Here is a 21159-nt window from a genome sequence, read left to right as displayed (position 1 = left end):
CAACAAGAAAGACTTAAAGCTGCGATAACCTAGACAGTATAAACTCAGAGAAATAATACTGTGTTGAGCACCTGCTGGAGAAGCTTGCTAGATGTGTCTTGAGGGCTGGGGACTGAAAACATAACCTGGTGGGGTATATATGTGATGTTAATGAATGTGGGAACGGGCTTGGTGACAAATGCTGCTACTGCTGGGCAGAGAAACTATCCTGCATCATCTCAGAGGGAGGAACTGCACGTCGAAGCATTGCCCTCCAACATTGCTGGCTGTGCCACCAGCTGATGGCCCTATGGAACGACACACGGGTCTCTGACAACCCCAAAGTTCCCCACCACGCCGTTGTTGCACCCCACAACTTCAGGGCTGTTTGCAACAACGACGGGAGAACCCCCCAGCTGCCTGATGACGCAGCCTTGGTTTCCGAAGCTGACCACCCCACCCGCTTGGCAAGCCCCCATCCTCGCATTCAAGCCCCCATTTCCCGTGCTGATGACCGTGCGGGCTGGGTACCCCCCGCTCCGGGAGCTGAATCCCCCATTTTTGCAGTTGACCCCTCCGGCTTGGCAATACACCTCTGGGACACACTGCTTGGCCACTGAGCTAATGACTTTCTTGGGGTGGATCCCTGCACTCCGGGAGCTGAATCCTCCATTCTGGGAGCTGTGTCGTCCGGACCGTCTCCCCAGGGAACCGTAGCCACACGCAGCCGCGTTTGCTGCCAGCATCCCGCAGTCATCGGGGATGTTGTAGCCGCTGCTGACCACAGCTGCAAGACAGCCCACGGGATTCATTATTTAGGGAGGAAAACTGGAAGACTCTCCCAAGGCAAGTTGTTTCATGAGTGACAGAACCAACCAAACCTGATTTCCTCTAGATTTATCCAATGTACCTGAACCCCTGCTCCTTCCAACTCCTCCCCCATGTCCCAGCACATCCACTCAGAGATTCTCCCAGTTCCCACATTGCTCATCTGGCTGGTGGCATGTTCTTCCCAGGTTCAATGCACATTGCTGCATTGCCTGGTGGGTTTGCCAGGTCAGCTCGCTGTTGCCTCCGAGAGTAGAAATTTTGACCTTCCCCCCTCCATCCAAAAGCTCATTTTTTTGAAATTCAGAGGTATTTGAGATTTCTAAGACTAAATCTTCAACATCAGCCTGGGCTGAAATGCAACAGGGAGGCAGAGGGAAATGGGGCAGCCAGATACTGCTACTCCATAAACTGCCTTCTCTAAAATGAGAAACTCTCATGGCTGAAAATCTTTAGGTTACTTACACACGCTCACCGGGTTCCCCACACATATCCTGTTAGGGGAGAGAAGAGAAATGCACGTTATCCTATTAACCAGTTGCATGCACATCTATAAAACCTGACATGGCTCGTAACTTCCAGCCATACCTCCAGCCCACTTAATCCCTTGTTGTAACATGTCTGACTATCCCTAGGACAGGAACTGTTTTTGCTGGCACAAGGGTGGCCTGCATGGCCTCCAGCCATCTCTCCAGCCCTAGTTTCTGTGAGCCTGGAAGGATCCTGGAGCTGCAAAATTCACTTGGGAGCTGGAATCATTCTGGCCTCTGACATACAGGAGAAAAGGGTCCTGTCACCCACCTGCTCTCTTCACCCTCCAGTAGAGTCTTGTATGTCGCAATCTCAATATCCAGGGCCAGTTTGACATTCAGCAGCTCCTGGTAATCCCGCAGCATGCAAGCCAGCTCATCCTTGGCCTTCTGGAGGGCATTCTGCAGCTCCACGTGCTTCTCCCGGGCATCTTTCAGGGCACAGTCCCCACGCTGCTCAACATCACAAATCGAGGTTTGCAGGCAGGAGACCTGTCAGAGGGGAGGGTAACAGTGCAGGAGTCTTCAAGGCTTCATTTCCTACTTCCCACACATTAGGGTTTGGGTTAATCTGCTCTTCCAATTGCAAACAGAGAAAATAACCACCAGCATCCCTTCCCTCTACCCACTTTTCAACTAAATACTTCCCAGCTACAGCCTAGAGCAGGTCTTAAATCTACTACAGGCCAATGTGTCATGATCCCCCCCTATCTGAGCTGTCCTCCAAGACATTTTTCTTTCTGGAAACATTTCCTCTGGTCCTCTCCTACCTGCTTCTTCACATTCTCCAGTTCACACTGCAGCTTCTGTATCATCCGGGTTAGCTCTGAAATCTCACACTTGTTGCTTTGCAGATCATCGCAATACTTGCCTCTCTTATCCTGAAGCTCCTGAAACTGAAACCAAGAGACAAGACAATCGTCATTTTTGACCTGCAACCTGTTATGTTGCCAGGCAGACACCCTGGTTGCTTCTTACACACCCTGGTTTGGTAGAAAGCATCAACTTCTTCTTTGCTTTTCTGAGCTATTTCTTGGTACCAGCATTCAACGTTCTTGATGATGCTTTCCATGTCCAGGTCTCGGTTGTTGTCCATTTTCACGATGACCGAAGTGTCACACAGCTGGCGATCTACCTGAGCTCGTTCCTACAGGTTGGGGAAAGGCTTAGTCAGCTGTAAGCAATTCTCAGACGTTGTAGGGAAGGAAAGGCTGGGACAAAGAGCCACATTGCTGTGCTGATGGGCATAACAAGTCAAGAAATGTCCCTCGGGTTGGCTCAGCAGAAAATCCTGCTGGATGAGTTGCCACATGTCAGCTGCTGACCTACATGCTGACCTGCAGCAATTCTGTCCACATCAAGGGCAAGGAATCTGAGTGACTTAACCCTTGGTATCCTGTCATCTTCAGCTGCTTTACTGATGTTAATGACAGGATTAAGCTGGGAGTTTCTTTAGCTCTAATCAGACAACTGCAATCCAGAGTAACTAGACAGACGCATCTCTTTTCTCAGGGGTAGAGTTAGGACACTACCAATTCATCCCTGGAGCTGCATTAAGAAAGGGGGAACCACCCTATTTCCAGCATAATCATGTTAATATTATGTCAACCTTGTACTTCCGTGCTTTCAAGTACTCAGGACTTGGAGTGAGACACGTCCAAGAAGGGTTTCGAGCTGTAGAAATTTGGAGCAACTGAAGGATGAGACAGCATCACAGGACTCCTGGGACAGACCAGAGAAACTCACCTCCTCAAACACACATTTTAGCAACTCCAACTGCCGCCTTAACAGATCCACCTTCACCTCCAGCTCTTCCTTGTTCAAAAAGATACAGTCTGCATCCTGAAACAGAGGAGATACCTTCCAGCCCCATCTTGCTAGAAACATTAGAGAAACTCACAGAAGACAGAGGCAGTGCCAATAAAACAGGAACATGTTTCAACAAGATTTCTAGAGCAGAAAGGTGTGAGAGGGTGAGTCAAGATGCCCTGATGTCTCCTAAAGGAAAACAAAACCATTCCAACATGACTTACAGGGATTAGTTTATTTATTACCTAGGACCTACCTACAAACTCAGGATTGACTAATGAGTATTTAAACATATTTTTTTAATATTGTTCAAATGATTTCTGTTTTTCTGATGTCCAAGTATAAAGGATGTGAAGAGACTGTCAGAAAATAAACAGTGTCTTAGACACCAGGTGTTCCATTGTGGTCTCTCCCACTCTGTACCTGATCCACAAATACACACTCCCATTACACTCCAAGAATGTGCTTGGGGTAACAGAAATATTGCTGTAGTGCTGATGATATAAGCTTTGAGGATACATTATTTTTACTTTTTACTTGCATTTGCCTCTTTTTCTGCCCCTGTGCGTCTTTACAGGCCTCCCTCCTTCTGCTCTTTATAACACTTTCGCGGGGCATTTGCTAATAATGCACTATTTCAGCCAAGCTTTACTGCTAATAAACCTGTTGTAGGTATAATGATTCATGTGTTCTCAACTTCTCACCTTTTTGAGTGCCACAAACTCATTCTCCACAGTTGTACGCCTGTTGATTTCCTCTTCATATCTGTTGGAACAGGAGAAGAAAAGCTCTGAGCCAAGCAATGCCATCAGGCACTAACCATCAGGCATAAATAACAACCTTCGCTTGCCCAGAGCCTGCCATCAGGCACTCTAAGATCAGTGTCTGGAGACCAAACATTAGACCATCCTAACATCAGAAGCTTCTTTAGGAACAACAACATTAACAATGCAAAGGGTTTGCGAGTGAGACAGAAGAATGTGACATCCCCAAAGGGAATGTGCCACCTGTCTGGGAGATGTTACCTGGGATGAACCAGAAAAGTGAAATACCCATGGGAGACCTGAAGGTCCTTACTTGCACTTGAACTCCTCCACCAGCTGGCTTGTGGCACACTCCTCGCTGCCCAGTTTTTGTTTTTCACATAGCAGGCAGTCCAGGCGCTTCCGCAGGTCGCAGATGTAGTTCTCAAAGTACAGTTCAAGGTTTTTTCCTTTCTTTGGTAGGACGTATTGCTGCAGGAGGCCCCACTTGGTCTCCAGCACTTTGTTCTGCTGCTCCAGGAATCGGACCTGCAGGCCAAAAAATAGCAATTCTGCAAATAAAGAGATGAATGCAATAACTCGACACCTGGTTTAGCTGCCTGCTGTCACTGGGAAACTGCAGGTGTAAGAATAGGATTTTTGGTGAGAGGTGATATGCCATGATGATCATAAAATTGTCTGCCCTTATTGAGAAATCTGAGTGTTGCATGTCTAAATTATTTAGAAATTTGTGTCGCATGTCTAAATCTGCCTTTCTCACCAATTAATAGAAATAAATATCCTCTGGATGGTGCCTCTGCTGTATTTTAGGATGAGATTGAGTCCCCAGAAGGTGAAACCTGTTTGTCTCTGTTCTTCTACAAAGGGATCCTAAACTGATAGATCAGACTTAGATACCTAACAATTAGGTGCCTGAATGCAGATTAACCTCCTTTGTCTTCAGGAATGTTTTTGGAACAGTCAGGGAAAAGGGTCTAACACAGGACAGAAGGATGAGCCTGTCAGGGATGCAGCTTCCAGCTGAGCTAGAACAAGGCTGCAGTGAGAAATCCAGTCTTGAACTGAGGCTGTCCAGAAAGGAGGCACCTGCAAGGAATTCCAGTGCTACCATGGCTACAACACAAACTCCATCAAATACTTGGACTGGTATGTGGCTGAAACGAGCCCTTCCACAACACTGAAGATCTCACTGAACCAACACGGCTCTGTGGGAGTCTGGAACCTTGCATTGGCCCACCTGAATCATTCATGGCATGAGCTGGACTGGGGTTTTGGAGGGGGTTGGTTGTTTTTCTCAAAGGGCAAGCACAGAGCGTTGGCACTTACCTTGTCAATGAAGCAGGCAAACTGGGTGTTGAGGGTCTTGATCTGTTCCTTCTCCTGGCAGCGTATTTCATGTTCCAGCGGGTCAACCCCAACGCAGAGGGGCTTCAGAAGCCGTTCATCAATGCAGATGCCTTGGATGCCCTCAGCCTTGCGATCGGGGTAACCTCGCACAATACTGTATCCCCTGGGGCCACAGAGGCCAACCCTTCCTCCAGCGTTACCGTAGCCTACGCCACCGAAGTTGAATTCTCCGAAACATCCATTACCGCAGACCCCGTTCACGTAGGAAATTCTCCTGTTTCCGCCCAGGTTGCAGACACTCCTGCTGCTGTAGGCACCAGCTCCGCACCGGATGGGTTGGCAGGCAGAGGCGGCGTAGCTTCGACCACATATCTCCGAAGCTGAACTGAAGCCTCTTCGTCCCAGGACAGATCTCACTGTCGGTGCCTGCCTGCTCATCGTGGCTTATTTGAAGATGGAATATGAAAGTTTAGGGGAAGATCTTCTGCCGGAGAGGAACAGAGATCCCACTGAAGGGACACAGTGATGCTACCTCTTATATACATTTGGGAAGCTGGCCTTGATAGGATCAGGACATTAAATTAAAGCGCTTAAGGGTTTGGTTTGCCTGGCAGCAATAAATGCTCCTCAAAATGCAAAACAGCCCAGCAAATACTAACTACTGAGGAAATAAAAAGGAATCTAGAAGTGCTCTGTTTGCAAGTTGGCTTAGAATATATTACGGTTTGATGTGTTCCCCTAACTTACGCTAATTATAGTTTAGCAAACATTTTTGAAGAAACTCTTTGTGATTTGTTTGCAGTGTGTCGTTTGGGGTTTTGTGTCTCATGAGTTTTTGTGCATGATGGCATGTTATGCAGACTTGCACTTTGTGAGGGTAATTTCACAATCTCTCCCTTTTTCTCTCACCAGGCTTGTTTTGGGTGCAGAAAAGTAACCATAAAAAAAAAAAAAAAAAGAGTCAACAGTGGAAAAACACCATGGAAGTTGTGTTGTGATGGATGGATCATTTTTGTGCCTGAAACACCAGCAAATTCACTGAGCTGTGGGTCTGCATTCATATGCAAGGACTCAAAATGCCCCCCAAAAGCTTCCCCATGCATGATTTCACACTGGCCTTCTCTTGTGACGTGAAACATCACCAAAACAAGGCAGGTTGACCCAGAAACAAAGGGATATTTCAGTTCTCTTCCTAGGTTTATATTCTGTGCAGTCAGTGACGTTTTCACTTGAGTAATGCTGGAAATTCTTAACCTGAAGTCCATTTGACAGAGTTAAATCTTTGGCCTTCGCTATATTGGAGCTTCCACCAAGCTGGGTGTCAGACACCTTTTTGATTCCCTTCTGGTAGTCTCTACAGGGAACAAAAAAGGAACAGTAGCACATTACAGCCTGGTGAGATCCACCTCATTCAAGAAGCAACAGCTAAAAGCTGGGTGACTGCCAGACACGTCCTTGACACTCAGTGGAGATACATCTCTGAGAGACAACAGCCCCTGGGTCCATGCTCAGGGGAACTGGGGTGATTCATGCTCTGCAGGCGCTGGTCTTTCTCCATCAACAGAGGAAGACTTAATGAGTAGATCATGCTGGACACCAGGGATTACTTTGGCTTACACTGGCAAGATGAATCTCTCTCCTAATCACCAGCCCAAGGAGGTGAGACAGGGAACCTGACAACCATCTCAGGGCCTTCTCCAAACTGGCATTTGGAAATTCAAAACAACAGGTCTCTTTCAGCTCTTTGAGAGTAAAGTGTTTGGGAGAAAAAGAGACGTTATAGTGCGAACATCTAAATGCCCTCAGCACTTCCTAACCGAAAGGGAGTGACACTTGGAGAAGTCTGAATGTTATACATACAACATGACGGTTTCTGGAGGTACCTGGTAGCTGTGTTCCTCCATCCTCATTAACCTGCTCCAAAAATATTTTCCAAGAGTTAGGATCAGTTGGTGCAAATCATGAAAACAGCACTAAAGCTCCTTAAAACATTAAACCCTCTAATATCAAGTTGTGAAAAAGAAGACATGCACACCGAAACCATAGGACGTGACTGCAGCACCGAGATCCACAAGGCTATTAATTGAATGTGTAATTGCAACTTATGTGAGTTTGAGGGGCTGGTGGTATAAATTAGTTGCATAAACTGGTACTTTTGCCTTACACAAATGGGATAATTCAATATATTTAAAGCATGACTTTCAGATTACACCTTTGTTTATAGTATTTTAGGTTCACAGTTTATACTGGGTTGCCAGCACAATTGGCAATATCAGTTAAAACAAATATTAGAGGCTTCAAGCTAAAGCTTGTAGCTTCCCAGATCCTTTAAGTTCTAAACAAAGATCTACCAGAAGCGAAATGCATATCTGAATCCAAAGAAGAGTACAAAAGCCAGTTGTTGTGAGCTCTATGTGGGAAAACTGCATCCTGGACCAGGAGTCAGACTGAAGGCTGGTGTGCCGCAGCTCCCTTTCTGCACCCCATTATACATGTCGGCTACGTGGGAGACACCTGGAACGTACCATAGTCTGCAATTAACCATCTGTGAACCAACTGTGCTGCAGCAGCCCCACTTCCAAAATGCATCACCAGAGCCACTGGCTCCTGATAGGCAAGAGATTTTGGACATATGTTGCCCATATTTTACCAGTATTGGGTAAAATTTCTGTGTTAGCCAAATGCCTGTTGCTGCTCCTGAATCCCAGTGAGAAGTCAGCTGTGCAGAAAGTTCACCCAACATCTTTTAGGTCTTTCCAAGGAACAATGAGTGTTTGCCTGTTGGTACCTAAGATCCCAAGAATCAATAATTTGTTATTGTAAGTATGGACTTGGGAAATGGGAGAGTAGTCCAGAGCAAAAATTGTATTTTTTTACTCAAAAAAAAAAAAAAAGAGGAGGGGAATGAGTAAGGAAGCAAAAAAAGGAAAATATTTTGATGAGGGGTTGAATGAGTCATTTTGACAACTTGAAATCTCTCCCTTTGTCAGCATTCTTCTCCCTGAATGTGTTGCTGAAAATGGAATTCATTACAAGAATATGTGAAGTTCACTAATTCGTTTGTTGCCTCTGGAGGTGAATCCAAACTAGCTCTTCAAATACAGTTTATGCAATAGACCCAAGGAGCCGTGCTCCATCCCTGTAATTATCTGCAGCTATAGAAAACTCATTGCATTCAGATAGGACAATGGCAATAACCCACTTGTGCTAATAGCATTTGGTACATGTAAGATTGGGTCGTGATGTTTATTTTTATACAGTTTCATGGGCTGTATAGGCTCTTGTCCATGTTATTCATGAGATATTAAAGAATTGATTTGGTTCATGCAGCCTCATTCCCTTGTATCTAAAGCCAAAGCTGTCCAAGGGAATCCATTCTGGTAATGTATTTTTTCCTCTCATTAGCCTACATCTGCTGTACGTTAGAAGTTGAGGCTGGGATTTTCAAAGAATGTTCCTCATAAAATTCATCAAACACTGGGCCTTGGTGCATCTTCCTCCCTTCTCCAGCCATCAAACTAGCCATGTATTCTAATTTCATCTTTGAGACTGTCTATGGCTAATGGAAAGAGATACACATCTCCAGACGGTGATTCATCACGTCCTAAAATAGGCAGCAAAGACAGGTGGGAGGAATCCAGCTCTGGAGGTACTTACCTCTCTTCTTATTGACTACCAGAGGCAGTCTAGACAACCAGACAACTATACCAGGCGCCCCACTTCTGGTCGGCTAAAGTTGGGTGAAATTAGTCCCGCCCTTTGGGCGCCAAATTTCTTTAGCACCTTTGAAGTCTTAATGAGAGTACACAACATCACATGCTCTCCAGATTTGCTCAGTTCCTGATGTATGCATATATCATATCTCTGTGTGGTGATTAGCGCCTGTAAAGCTGAGGCTTGCAACAAAGCAAAGGGTTGTTTTCATCTTTTTCATGTCCATGTCTCCCTCCCACAGAATTGCACACTGGAAATGAGTGTGGGCTGTGTGGGAATCCAGGCCCCTGAATGGAATGGCATCATGCTGCCTGTTGGAGCAAAAAGATTAGGAAAATGGGAAAAAAATTATTGCAGATGATGTTAGGTTACAGCAACTTCCCTATAAATCTACCTGAGCTCTTACCCTTTCCATGTGAAGCTGTTGTCTGGGGCAGAAGAATTTCTCCAAGCCATACGGAAGGAATTGCCCGTGGAGGTTGGGTCAGGTCCTCCTGGGAAGCATATTCAGCCGGCAGGAGATGAGCCCTTCCTTTTGTTATGCTAAAGCCCTGGTGCCCAAACCCAGTTTGGTTTGATCAGTGCAGCTTTGTGATGTGCTGCTGAATGTCTGATGCCCGGCTGCTTCCTGAAGGACTGGTGTTCGGAGAGGCTGGTCGCAGGTTTAAAGGGAAGTGGTTGCTAAATTAACTTATCAGATCTAGAAACGATGGTGAAGAGGGAGAGTTTGAAGATGAGAAAACATCACTGATTGTGTGTCATTTCCCTGACTTATTCTTCTCATGCATAAAAACTGACAGGATTGTCTATTTTCAATGGGAACACCATAACCTTTGTGAGATACTTAAACCCCTCTGAATTAATATTTATGGCTGCTAGATTGTTTTTTTCTTGTCAAATCTTTCTTGTGGCTTTCTTCATTAAGGATTGTTTCTTAATTTTCTTTTTCTTTTGTGCTCCTCATATTTGATTGGGAAACAGCTTCTTATCGCAAGAGAATTAGGGCAGGTAGAGAAAGCTTTTCCAGTTCTGAATCACAATCATTTCTTTGGATAGGAAAGACCTTCCCTCTGGATTCCCCCTTTTCTAAAACATAGATCTGTCCAACTCGCCACTATATGGTTCATTTCTTTGTTCTGCTTGTTGGCTTTCATCAGTTTAATCTCGAAACACTTTAGTCCTTTGTGGTTGATTTATGTTCCTAATTTGTTGGCTTCTTTTTTTTAACCTGCTCAAATGTAGAATAAAATATAACCCTTTGATCTGTTTTGAACCCTAAACTGGTAGTTTTTTTCAGCGAGGGGGGGGTGGGGTGGGTGGAAAGCAAACCCTAGCCAAACACATTCCTGAGTTTTTTCCTGTAATGACCCTATTGCAGCAGATTTTGAAGACACATAAAAAAATGTGCTTTAGCATCACACCTCTGTGGTAGACATGCTATAAAATTGCAAGGAGACTGAGGTGACTTTTTTCTAAATCTGAAAGCACGCATTGAACTGCACTGGGTAGGAGCCAGATGTGGTGAAAATCAGCATAAATAAGGTGAATTTTGAATAATTTAATCCAACCAAAGAGGGGATATATATGACAATCTCTGGGAAGCCCTGCCACCTCCGCTTAATTATTAAGACAGATTATTAAGCAGCAGATATATCTTGTCAATTTAGGAACAGGGCATTTCTGTATTCCTGGGAAATACTAAACAACAAATGGCGACACATTTGTTCTCCATGGACTTTACTGGAAAAAACAGCAAGAAGTTTAAAAGTCTTGAGTCATCGAGACAGAAGTGAAGGTGCTGTAATTTGTGTGTGTGTCAGGACACTAAACAGGGAAGGTAATAGGAGTACAAGTGACATAATTACTCTTTGCTGACTACAGAAGGTGAAATGTGGTTTTTTTAAATTGAGATTTCCTTTGTGACTTGCCTGCCTGCATACGGATGACCAAACTGCTCTGAGACGGTGAACAAAGAGCATCACTGGAGTCCTGCCCCTCCTCTCCTCACCCCGTGTGTCTCACCACTACAACTCCACTCACTTGCCTAAAATTACATCAGACACTGATGAAATGGTGAGTCCTAGAGAGAACACTTCCCAGGGCACTCCAGGGAAAGGATCCTGAATTAAATCTCATAACTTGTTTCTTAGATAGCAAAGGCTTAATCAGGAAAGATAGAAGGCTGGTGGGAAGCAGCAATTTGCAACGAGGTAAATGCCCCAGCACTACCACCAGCCCTTTAAAGAAACAGCAGAAATCAAAAGGAGTATGTTCTAAGTGTCCTTTTTTTGATGTGATCCCAGCTGAGTTTCTCTGATGTGGTTTCATGATGCTAGAGTGTGCTTGTACCCAGTACGCCGCTTCCTCGTGTGTAAGGTGGAGTTGAGGATATTTCTGTCACTGAAAGTGGAACAGAACTTTCCTTTTTCTACTTTAGGTCTTACATCCTGCCTGTCCTGACTCTCACAGCTGAAGTTTATATCTGGGAGTTCCTGTGGCATGGACATCCCGTTGAAATCCTCACCCCTGGCCAACACATCCCTTGTGGGTGAGCAGCGTTTCCCACGCTCTTTGCAGCCCTGTGGCTCTCCCCACACCTCCCCGCGGTCCTACAGCAGGGTCCACCTGTCCCTGCAGGGGACGAGCTCTGGCACGAATGGCCCCCGCCTCCTGCCCTAGGGATGCAGTTGGGATCACCAGGGATATACTGCCTGCCTACAGAGCTGGCAACGCCTCTGGAGATGAATCCCCTGTGGCAGGCACCAGCGTCTTTGGGTAGGTATGTTCCACCAGCGCTACAGGAGGACCTGCATCTTCTGGACTGTACGCATCCCAGGTCGGCTTTGCAGCCGGAGACGGTATTGCAGGGGGTGGTGATCATTGTCACGGGAAGACACAAGCTGAATCACTCATGGGGAAGATGCTGCCTTCCTCCTCCCTCTGCAAACCAGAATTAGTGCGTTTAATGTTGTAAGGAAGGTAGTCAACCTTGAGCTTACTTACACACTCTCACAGAGGTCCCAAGGCGTATCCTGAAGGAGAAAGTCACAACATTATGCATCATGTAACTAGCATTTCTAGAATTTTCCAGCCTCCTTGTCTCTGTTAAAGAGTCCCAAGGGCTGAACACTGCCCACACATGGTTGTAGTGGTACTCACCTGCTCTCTTCACCCACCAGTATTGTATGTCGCAATCTCAATATCCAGGGCCAGTTCGACATTCAGCAGCTCCTGGTAATCCCGCAGCATGCAAGCCAGCTCATCCTTGGCCTTCTGGAGGGCATTCTGCAGTTCAAGGTGCTTCTCCCGGGCATCTTTCAGGACACGGTCCCCATGCTGCTCAGTATCACAAACTGATGTTTGGAGAGAGGACACCTTTCAGAGGACACACGAGAAGTCTTTATTTCCTTGTCCTTGTTCTTGCCATACTCACCTTGAAGAGAAATTCTCACTTCTTTTGAAAGTCCCTAATTGGGAAGTATTAAGCTTCTTTTTAGGAAATCCAAATGTTTCCAAAATCAAATGTCAATTCGGAAATCCGACAGAAAGGCTGGACATGTCCCTGTACTGCCAGACTGTCTTTAAGCCTTGTTTTGAGGTTACCAGTACTTTGTTCTAATTGAAACTAATAACTAAGGCTTTCCATTACTTCCCGTTATAAACTATATAATGAATTAGACGGTCTGAAAATTATACCAGTTTCTATGGGTGCTGAATTACTGGTGAGTCATAATTCCAGCCTACTTATTGGATGCTTTGAACCTGTGTCAGAAGTATTGTCTCCAGCCAGAATTCTTGTTGGAACAATTTTAGCAGTTTTCCAAGTGGCTGTAGCTAATCCAACAATCTAATTTGGCGCAATTAGTTCTTTGCAATAATCAAAATAATCCAGCAGAAAACAGGTCACCAGATAATTCCTCTTCCCTGCTTAGCACTGGTACGATCTCTAGGCCAATGGAACCTATGTGAGGCAAAGATCTTCGATAAAGACGAAAGAAATGCCACAGAGATGTAGGAAACATGACTTGGGATCTCACCTCTAGATCTGGTGAGTAAATATGATCCATCATACCTGCTTCTTCACATTTTCAGGGCCACACCGACTTCTTCGGATCACAACGCTCAGCTCTTCAGTCTCTTGCTGGCAGAACTTCAGTTTGTTGCAATGTCCCCCCTTCTCCTCCTCATGCTCTTGGTACTGATTGTAGGAAAAGACAGAGGTGGTAATTAACACGGGCAGTCTGTGTAACAAATGAGCCTTGTCTCTGTTTCCAAAGGGAATTAAAATAGCTTTAGAAAAGTCCTCCTGACTTTGCAGCTCCTGATAATTTCAGAAGCAAAGGGAGCTTTCTTTCTCTGTTCAACTCACCTACAACCCCCCCAATTCTCATCGTGACTGAGTCCTGTCCCATTGCACTGTATCTGCTTTGGGGGCGTTCCCCTGACTTTGAGACCCCATCCAGTTTAGAAGAATGGAAAATTAGGTCCAGAAGTTACATAGTGAAGACAGAAAGGGAAAAAATTACCACCTTTCCACTACTACTTTTGACAGTGAGAGAATTAAGGATATGTTGCTGGATGCTACAGCTTAGCCTAGTTCTGTATGACACATCCACCTCTGCCTTGCTTTTCTGAGCTGCGTTCTCATGCCAGCACTCAACACTCCTGAGGATGCCCTCCATGTCCAGGCCTTGGTTGTTGTCCATTTTATGATGACAGAAGTATCACAGGGACTTCTCTCCAGCTCAGCAGTTTCCTAGAAGCCATGTGAAGTGGCAGTAAACTGTCCCTGGATTTCTTATCTCACTCTCCAGTGGAAGTAACACCACCACTGAGAGTTTGTCCTGAGCAACAACCCAGGAGTTGGGACTAGATTTGGTCACACATGCAGCTTGAGACAGGGTGGTGAGGAGATGTTTGAGATCTCAAAATAGTCCTTATCTGAGATTCCCATTGCCTCCCAAACATGGATTGGTTTAATCAGGCCTAAATCAATGTAAAAAGGAACCTCTGATAGGAATAGTTGCCATCAAGCAAGGCTGGGACAGGAGCATCCATACCTGAGCAGAAACATATTTCAGGAACTCTATCTCCTGCTTTAGGGTTTCCAGCTTTGCTTCAGCTCTGCCTTGGTCAGATGGACACAGACCACATCCTGAAAGAGTTCACAGACATTTAGAAATCAAAATAGTGCCTACATAGAGACCCAAGATGATTTAATTATATTTTTAGAGTAAGAGATTTTGTTTAGGAAATGCAGTTGGGAAGATCAGATAGTAATGAACAGCAACAGCTGAGGGGTTCCACAAGCATATACGATATCATGGAGTCCTTGCTTGAAAAACATCGTGATTTGGGCATTAGGACTAACAAGCTGTCAGTTGAGAATGAAATATATTTTCTGTGCTAATGGGCAGAGGTTTGATGTTCTCTGTGACATGTTTTTCTGTATCCATACTTGTCCAATGACTTCTAATATTCTCAATGACTTCTAATATTCTCAATGACTTCTAATATTCTCAAGACCTGACCTGTGCCTTGCAAGGAGCAGATCAGAGGAAACTCTTTGGTTCTCTGCATCCAACACTTCCATTCATCCAAATTCCATACCTTCTTCAGTAACACAAAGCTGTGTGTCTGTTCACCTCTGCTCCTATCAGCTGGGGAAGAGACTGGTCGCTGGGTCATTCTGAGATTTGAGACCTTGTTTGTCTGGGTATTTAGGGGTCAGGGTGCTTTTGAATCTCAGCTTTTTGGACCTCAGAGAGAAGTTTATTGATATGGAAAAAAATAGATCCCATTAATCTGTTTGAGCTCACTGTCCCAGTGTGGATGGTTTCTGCTCACTCGCATCTGAACTCTTCAATGACCTTCTCCGCGTCATTCAGCTCAGGCTCCGTCTGCCCCTTCTCACACAGCAGTGAGTCCAGCTGCCTCTGCAGGCTGCAAATGAAGCTGTCGAAGGCATGTTTGACGTTCTTCTCGGATGGCAGGACCTGCTTTTGGAGTAGGTCCCATTTGGTGGCCAACACCCTGTTCTGCTGCTCCAGATACAGAAACCATGGAATATTTAAACAGATTGACATCTCAGTTGGCTGATAGTGGAAACCATCATTTGTTGATAGGAAACAGTGCAACTTTACAAGGTCTAGCTGCACAGAAGGAAGTCAACAGTGCAGAAGCTCAGTAAGATACCTTGGACAAAGAGCTCCCTTCCACTTTAATAATAACAACAGATGCAGTTTATCAAAGCAGATGAAAATAACATTACCAGCTAGATCTGCACTTGGAGCTCATGATACTGGAGTCACGCATGCTAAAACCAGCACAAGGCTCATATAATATGAGAGGAGAGGAACCAAAGACCTGGACAGAGAAAGGTTTCCTTCATACTTCAACCTCATGATTTAAGTCTTGTCTCAGCTCTCACCTTGTCAATCTAGGAGGCAAACTGGCTATTGAGGGTCCTCACCTGCTCTCTCTCCTGCTTTTGGATGTGCTGGATTTCCATAAGCTCCATAAGCTCTTCCAAATAATGCAGCAGAGGGGAAGGTGCTGCTTCAGCAGCAGCTGGGGCCTTCTGCTGTGACAGCAGAAGATGATGAGAAGAACTTTCTTCCCCAAAAAGACCTTCCAGCAGACAGCTGCTGGCTCATGCTGACAGATGGGATGGAGAAGAGGATGCTGGAAAACAGCAGAGCATGCAACTCAAAAAGTGGCCCCTCTGCTCCAGCAAACCTAAGCACCTCCTTTATACACATCTCAGAAGTGGGGCTTGGTTGATGCAGATGAATAATTTGGGGTTTTGGGGGGATTTGCCTTGCCTTATAACAATTTGTAGGTGCAAAACAATATGCAACAGTGAACATTTGTGAAATCCTATGGAATTCTACTGCTTTAAAATTCCTTTGTTTGCATACTCACCTTGGAGAAACCCATGGGTTGGGTTTTGTGAGGATTTGTGAGGACATCAGGAAGGAATTCTTCATGGAGAAGGTGGGGAGGCACTGGGACAGGTTGCCCAGAGAAGCTGTGGATGCCTCATCCCTGGATCCAGGCAAGCTTGGTTGAGGCTTTGAGCAACTTGAGGGTGCCCCTGCCCATGGCAAGGGGTGAACTAGATGATATTTAAGGTCTCTTCCAACCCAAAACATTCTGGGATTCTATGATTTCTTCTAACTTTTGATGTTAGCTCTGCTGAGAGACAGGCACACCTGAGATATCGCTCTCCAGAAATACATTGTCTTCTTCACTGAGCCCAGGAAAGACTAAAATGACCAGCTCAGACTGGGTTGCCCAACATTTAGGGAAATAAATTAGTGTAGCTGTGTGTTCTCATAAGGTTTTGGCCTTGATTGTGTAGAACACACTGAAAAATGAGACTTGTGTGGAGAAGACAATAAATAGCTTAGAAAATAGGAAGCTCAGCCACAAGGCTGTTAACTGGATGCTTGTTAATCATTTAATTGGAAACAGCAGTAGGTTTGGCCTTGGGTGGGAAACTGGACCAGCAACCAGTATCCTGCAAAAATACCTTCTTAATACAGCTGCTCCATGGCTACTCTCTATTACTATCCTTTATATCTGAGCTTGTAATTAAAACCACTGGGATACCTCCAGGCAAATAAAAAAGATTTATTAGAGTTGCTTGACAGACAGGGAAGAAAGGGCAGATATATTTGCTGAGAGCCTCACAATACCTCAGAGGTGGAGCCAAGATTACACCTCTGTCCTTGTGGCTTCTTGCCAAAGTTTCTTTCAAAACCAAAAGGCAAAAGGTTTCTTTTAAGATGATTTGAAAGAAATGGTTTTCCCCGACTATTCTGCCATACTAATCCTTAACTTATTCAGTAGTCTCAAAACTTGGTCAGTGTTTTTTTAGCAATTAAACTTTTAAGTGTTTCAAACTCCCAAGAAAAGAGACAGCATTTCATATGCTCATTTCTTTCCTTGGTTTTGCAGGGATTTTGTAATTTTTTTTTTTCCACTCCATGGACTCATTGGAGAGCTTTTCCACCACCTTTCGCAAGAAGGCTGATGAAAAACAAAACTGGTTACCAGAAACCTTGCTGGCATTCTGTCTCCAAGAGCAGCTGATGCCAAAGGTTTTCTTGTACCTCATTATTTGCAAATGTTCTGCACTGGAACAGCTTGCCCTTAGCCCAGCAAGAGAGATAATTGATGGTATGAAATAGCTGGAAAGACAACTAGATTAATTGCAGGTTCTTGACAGCACTATCAATTACTGAATGATTGAAGTCCTGGGTGTCTCACTTGGCTGCTTAAATACGGGCAGAATGCGTGGCGATCCCAGCTGGAAGAGCAGGATTGGTGCCCAGGAGGAGAGCACCTGGCCTGGAGCTGCTCTGACTCGGTCTTCATCTTGTGCTCCCAGTCTGTGTCCCCTTGGTCTCCCATTGTAGCCCCTTGCTGCATCCACATGACCCAGATGATGAGGTACCATGATGTGTGATGGTCCTCCTGCACCTTCTGAGCTCTCAGAGCCTGGCCCTGCTGCTAGCAAGGAGAGTTTAGCTCCTTTCAAGCAAGAAAGAGTTAGCTTAGAGGTTTTTTTCCCTTGCTGTGTTGAGAGCCTACAGGGTCACTGATGGTTTCAAAAGTTTCCCTCTCATAGATACACTTTGATAAACAAAATGATTGAACTTGGGTTTCCACACCCCCAGACATGGTGAAAGGTTCATCCACCTGGATCAGCCTCACCTCTGACTCTGAGTCTAGATGTCCCCTGACGACCCTGAGTCCCCAAAAGGCAGATGGTGCCACCTGATGCAACCCATGGGCTGTCCCCTGCTGGGCTGTAGTTTAGAGAAGCACAAGGTCAGTTCTGCTTTCCTCTCCCAACTCCCTCTCATCCCACACAATTTGCTGCAGGAGACAAAGGTTCTGTGTGTCATTTGAGAGCCAGGAGTCTCCAGGTTTAAAACAGAGCAGATGTCCTCCACTTGCTTCCATCTGGCTGATGGAACTCAGTGTATTTTTGTCAGAGCAATCATGTGTGCTGCAGCTGCCTTCCAGAGGAGGAAGGGTTGTACGTGGGCACCAGGGGAATATACCCCAGGGTGATCACAGCACATTAATTTACTCCTAATCACCAGGAATTTTGGAAAAAGGCCCAGCAATGACGATAGGAGGCCCACAATTTTCATGGCGCTATAATGTAGCTCTGACTAATCTCACAGCTTTTTGCCAGAGTAAATCAGGAGGGAACTTCTTGTCCTGGTCACATCTGTACAGCGAAGCAGTCTCAGGCCCAAAACTCCATCAGCCTGAGAGGCTGGGAAGACCTCTACACACTGTGGTACAACTACCATCTCCCACTAGGTGGTGGCATCCAACACATCTTGAACATCCCTGTCCGAGTGGGTGCTTGGTTGGGTTCTTGCTGGTGACATAAGCCTGTTCACACCAAGTTCACACTCAGAAACCTCTCAGGATACCACTAGCAAGAGCTAGCTCACAGCTCTAGAGGGCAATATTTAGAAGTCAGGACAGCGTAAGAACAACAGTGTCCTCAGTCCCAGCAAGAAGGTGAGATTTCACATGGATTTGTACTGTGAGGTTGGCTATGAGCCTGGGGTGTTATGTAAACTATGTGTGCATTCAGTAACACACCTCCGGCAGAAAAACAGCACTGAGATGGAGAGTTACCAGCAGGTTTAAGGACAACCAACCTATTGTTATTTCTCACGACCTTGGTGTCCTCCCCTCATACCTGAAATCTTGCTTATCATTCTTGGAGGCTCACTGTGTGCCTAGGCACAGGGTGTCAGTAGACACCTTCTTTTGGCATTACATCATGAGCATGTTTACAGTGTTGTGATCACTGATAATACTGACGTTAACCCGAAGGCCCCATCTTACGATCTTCTTCTGCTTCTCATGATTTCAGCTCAGCTCCTGAACCTCAAAAACCAAAATGTCTCTGGGCACAGCCTTACACAGTCTCTCTTATGACATTTTCTAAAAAAAATGCATGGGCAATATCTCATTGACGTATGCAACTTAACATTGAGTCAGTGAGAAATCAGCAGTGGACATGTCCTTATGCAAATTGACATTGCACCCCTTTTAGCTACTTTCTACACTCTGCATGTGCTGTGGTGGTAGGAAGAAAATCATCTGCTTGATTATCCCAGCTCAAATCTGTATGGTCCAAAGACCTGAAACTCAGTCATGGTCTTAACAGAGCCGAATACACAAGCTCCTTATAGATACCGGCAGGACTATGTATACATCACATAGCTGCTGAAGTAAAGGAACTACAATAAATAACCATTTAAAAAATAGGGTATTTTGAGACAACTGAAATCCTGGATGAGATTTTTCACTCCTACTTAAACAGGGATAATTTTATATGGAAGGAGGTGACAGAATACTCATCTCCAGAAACTGGAGATATCATTATAGCTTAGCTGACAAGCAGAACAGGTTTTGATACACCCTTCCAAGCCATTCCTTCACTAAATTAGCCCAGCACTTAAGGCTATGGATTATCAGTGTGTAAATAGTACTTAAAACATCTTAGTGGAAAAGCTGATCAAGCCCCTCATGAGAGCTGAGGGTTAGCAATCTCTGCTCTAAGCTGGTCTTCCTGGCTCCTGTTACACACAACCGAAACAGATGGTTTGTCTGATCTCCAGAAGGTGATTCATCTCATACTAAGGTGTCGTGGTTTAACTCCAGCTAGCAAAATACCACAAAGCTGCTCTCACAAATTCCCCCTTCCCTCCTCCAGCAGAGGGGGAGAATTGAAGGAAAAAGAAACAAGGAAGCTCGTAAAATTGAGATAAAAACTATTCACTAATTGAATCTAAATGAATATATATACAAATACTACTACTAATAAGTAATTAAAATAGTAGAAAATAAAACATATGATATGACACACTTCTTTACCACCCACAGCCTGATGCCACCCACAGGTCCCAAGAAGTGATAGTCAGAGCCAGAAAGCCTGAGAACCGCAGCCCGAGAGCGATCACAGCAGATTCCAAGCGAACTCTATCAGTGATAGCACGACCAGGAAAACTAAACAAATCCTCCAACTCCCTCACGAACGAGCCAGCAAAGGAGTTAGTAAAGCAGCTAACACAGGAGTTAGAGAGACTGTTAGCAAGTGCAAGGAAGTAAAAGTGAAAGAGAGAGTAATGGCTCCCGGGCCCCCCCCCCCCCCGTGCCCCGGGGTGCTATGGAATGAAATACTCCCTTGGCCAGCTGGGGTCAGGTGTCTGAGCTGTGTGTCCCTGCACTGCCTGTAGCGAGACCGCGAGAGCTGGGAACGCAGCTGCAGGGTCAGAAGTGGAGAAAGACCTTGAATCTGGTGCAGGAATTGCCCAGCACCAGCTGAGACCTTCTCAGACTTTTCTCAGGGTAAATCCAGTAACAGCTTCCTAGCAGCCCCGGTAAAGAGAGGTAACTCTTTCCAGAACATAAGGTAGACGCATAAATTAGGTTTTTTGAATTGCCTCCAGAAGTGACAATTTCTCTCCCTTGACTCTACTTATTCCTTTTCAACCTTTCACTCTACAGAACAGATCAGTAAAAACCCACAGACCTGACCACAGTGTTCATAGTAATTCTTTATTTCTTCTGGTTAGAGGTGAGAAGCTCTGGGCACCCTGTCTACATAAATAATTTAACAGCAAAACTAAAGCCCAGCAATCCTGGGTAGTGTGCAGAATTACCTTTCACAGCTTCCACTTCCCATTGTAAGAGGGGAGGCTTTGTCTTGATTGAAAAGACTCTTAGATAAAAAACAGGGTTGTGGTGATGCAGCTTATTTCTCAGTTGTCTGATGAACTGTTGGAAACTGAACTGCTTCAGGGAGTGATGCAGAAGAGGCCATGAACAGGGCGAATCAACTGTCTCAGCCCTTGGAGGGCAGCTCTGCATGGCATTTTGCAAGCCAAGGTAAACTCACCACCACCCACATGCTCCACCTGCAGGGTTCCAGCCAGTGCAAAGGAAAACACACGCTTGTCTCAGCAGGGTTTGCTAACACGATTTCCGGATTTCGCTACCACAGCTGACTGCTTCACAGCTTGAGTAGGGACTCCTGCATTTGATGGGGGCATTGATAACCTGGTTTTGACTGAAATACAGAGTCTAGACCTCCCCAGGTGCAGGGTCCTCATATCTGCTTCCAGTTTATGCTGTAAAAGTGGGAT

General features: G+C 45.3%; 1 protein-coding gene across 1 annotated transcript; it reads right to left on the bottom strand.

The window, feature by feature from the left end:
* Positions 1-287: 287 nt before the first annotated feature.
* LOC104515363 (keratin, type II cytoskeletal 4-like) lies at positions 288-5758 on the bottom strand. The gene is made up of 9 exons (XM_010159309.1): positions 5237-5758; positions 4224-4438; positions 3851-3911; positions 3084-3179; positions 2320-2484; positions 2108-2233; positions 1584-1829; positions 1283-1301; positions 288-766 (listed from the first exon to the last, which is right to left on the bottom strand). Exons 1-9 carry the CDS (start codon positions 5693-5695, stop codon positions 288-290), a joined length of 1866 nt encoding a protein of 621 aa, XP_010157611.1. The 5' UTR covers positions 5696-5758.
* Between the last annotated feature and the right edge of the window lie 15401 nt (positions 5759-21159).

Source organism: Eurypyga helias, unplaced genomic scaffold (genome assembly GCF_000690775.1).
Source record: "Eurypyga helias isolate BGI_N326 unplaced genomic scaffold, ASM69077v1 scaffold18559, whole genome shotgun sequence".
Lineage (NCBI taxonomy): Eukaryota > Metazoa > Chordata > Aves > Eurypygiformes > Eurypygidae > Eurypyga > Eurypyga helias.
Note: the sequence above shows the minus strand (reverse complement) of the source record. Positions and strands in the feature narration are given on the sequence as shown.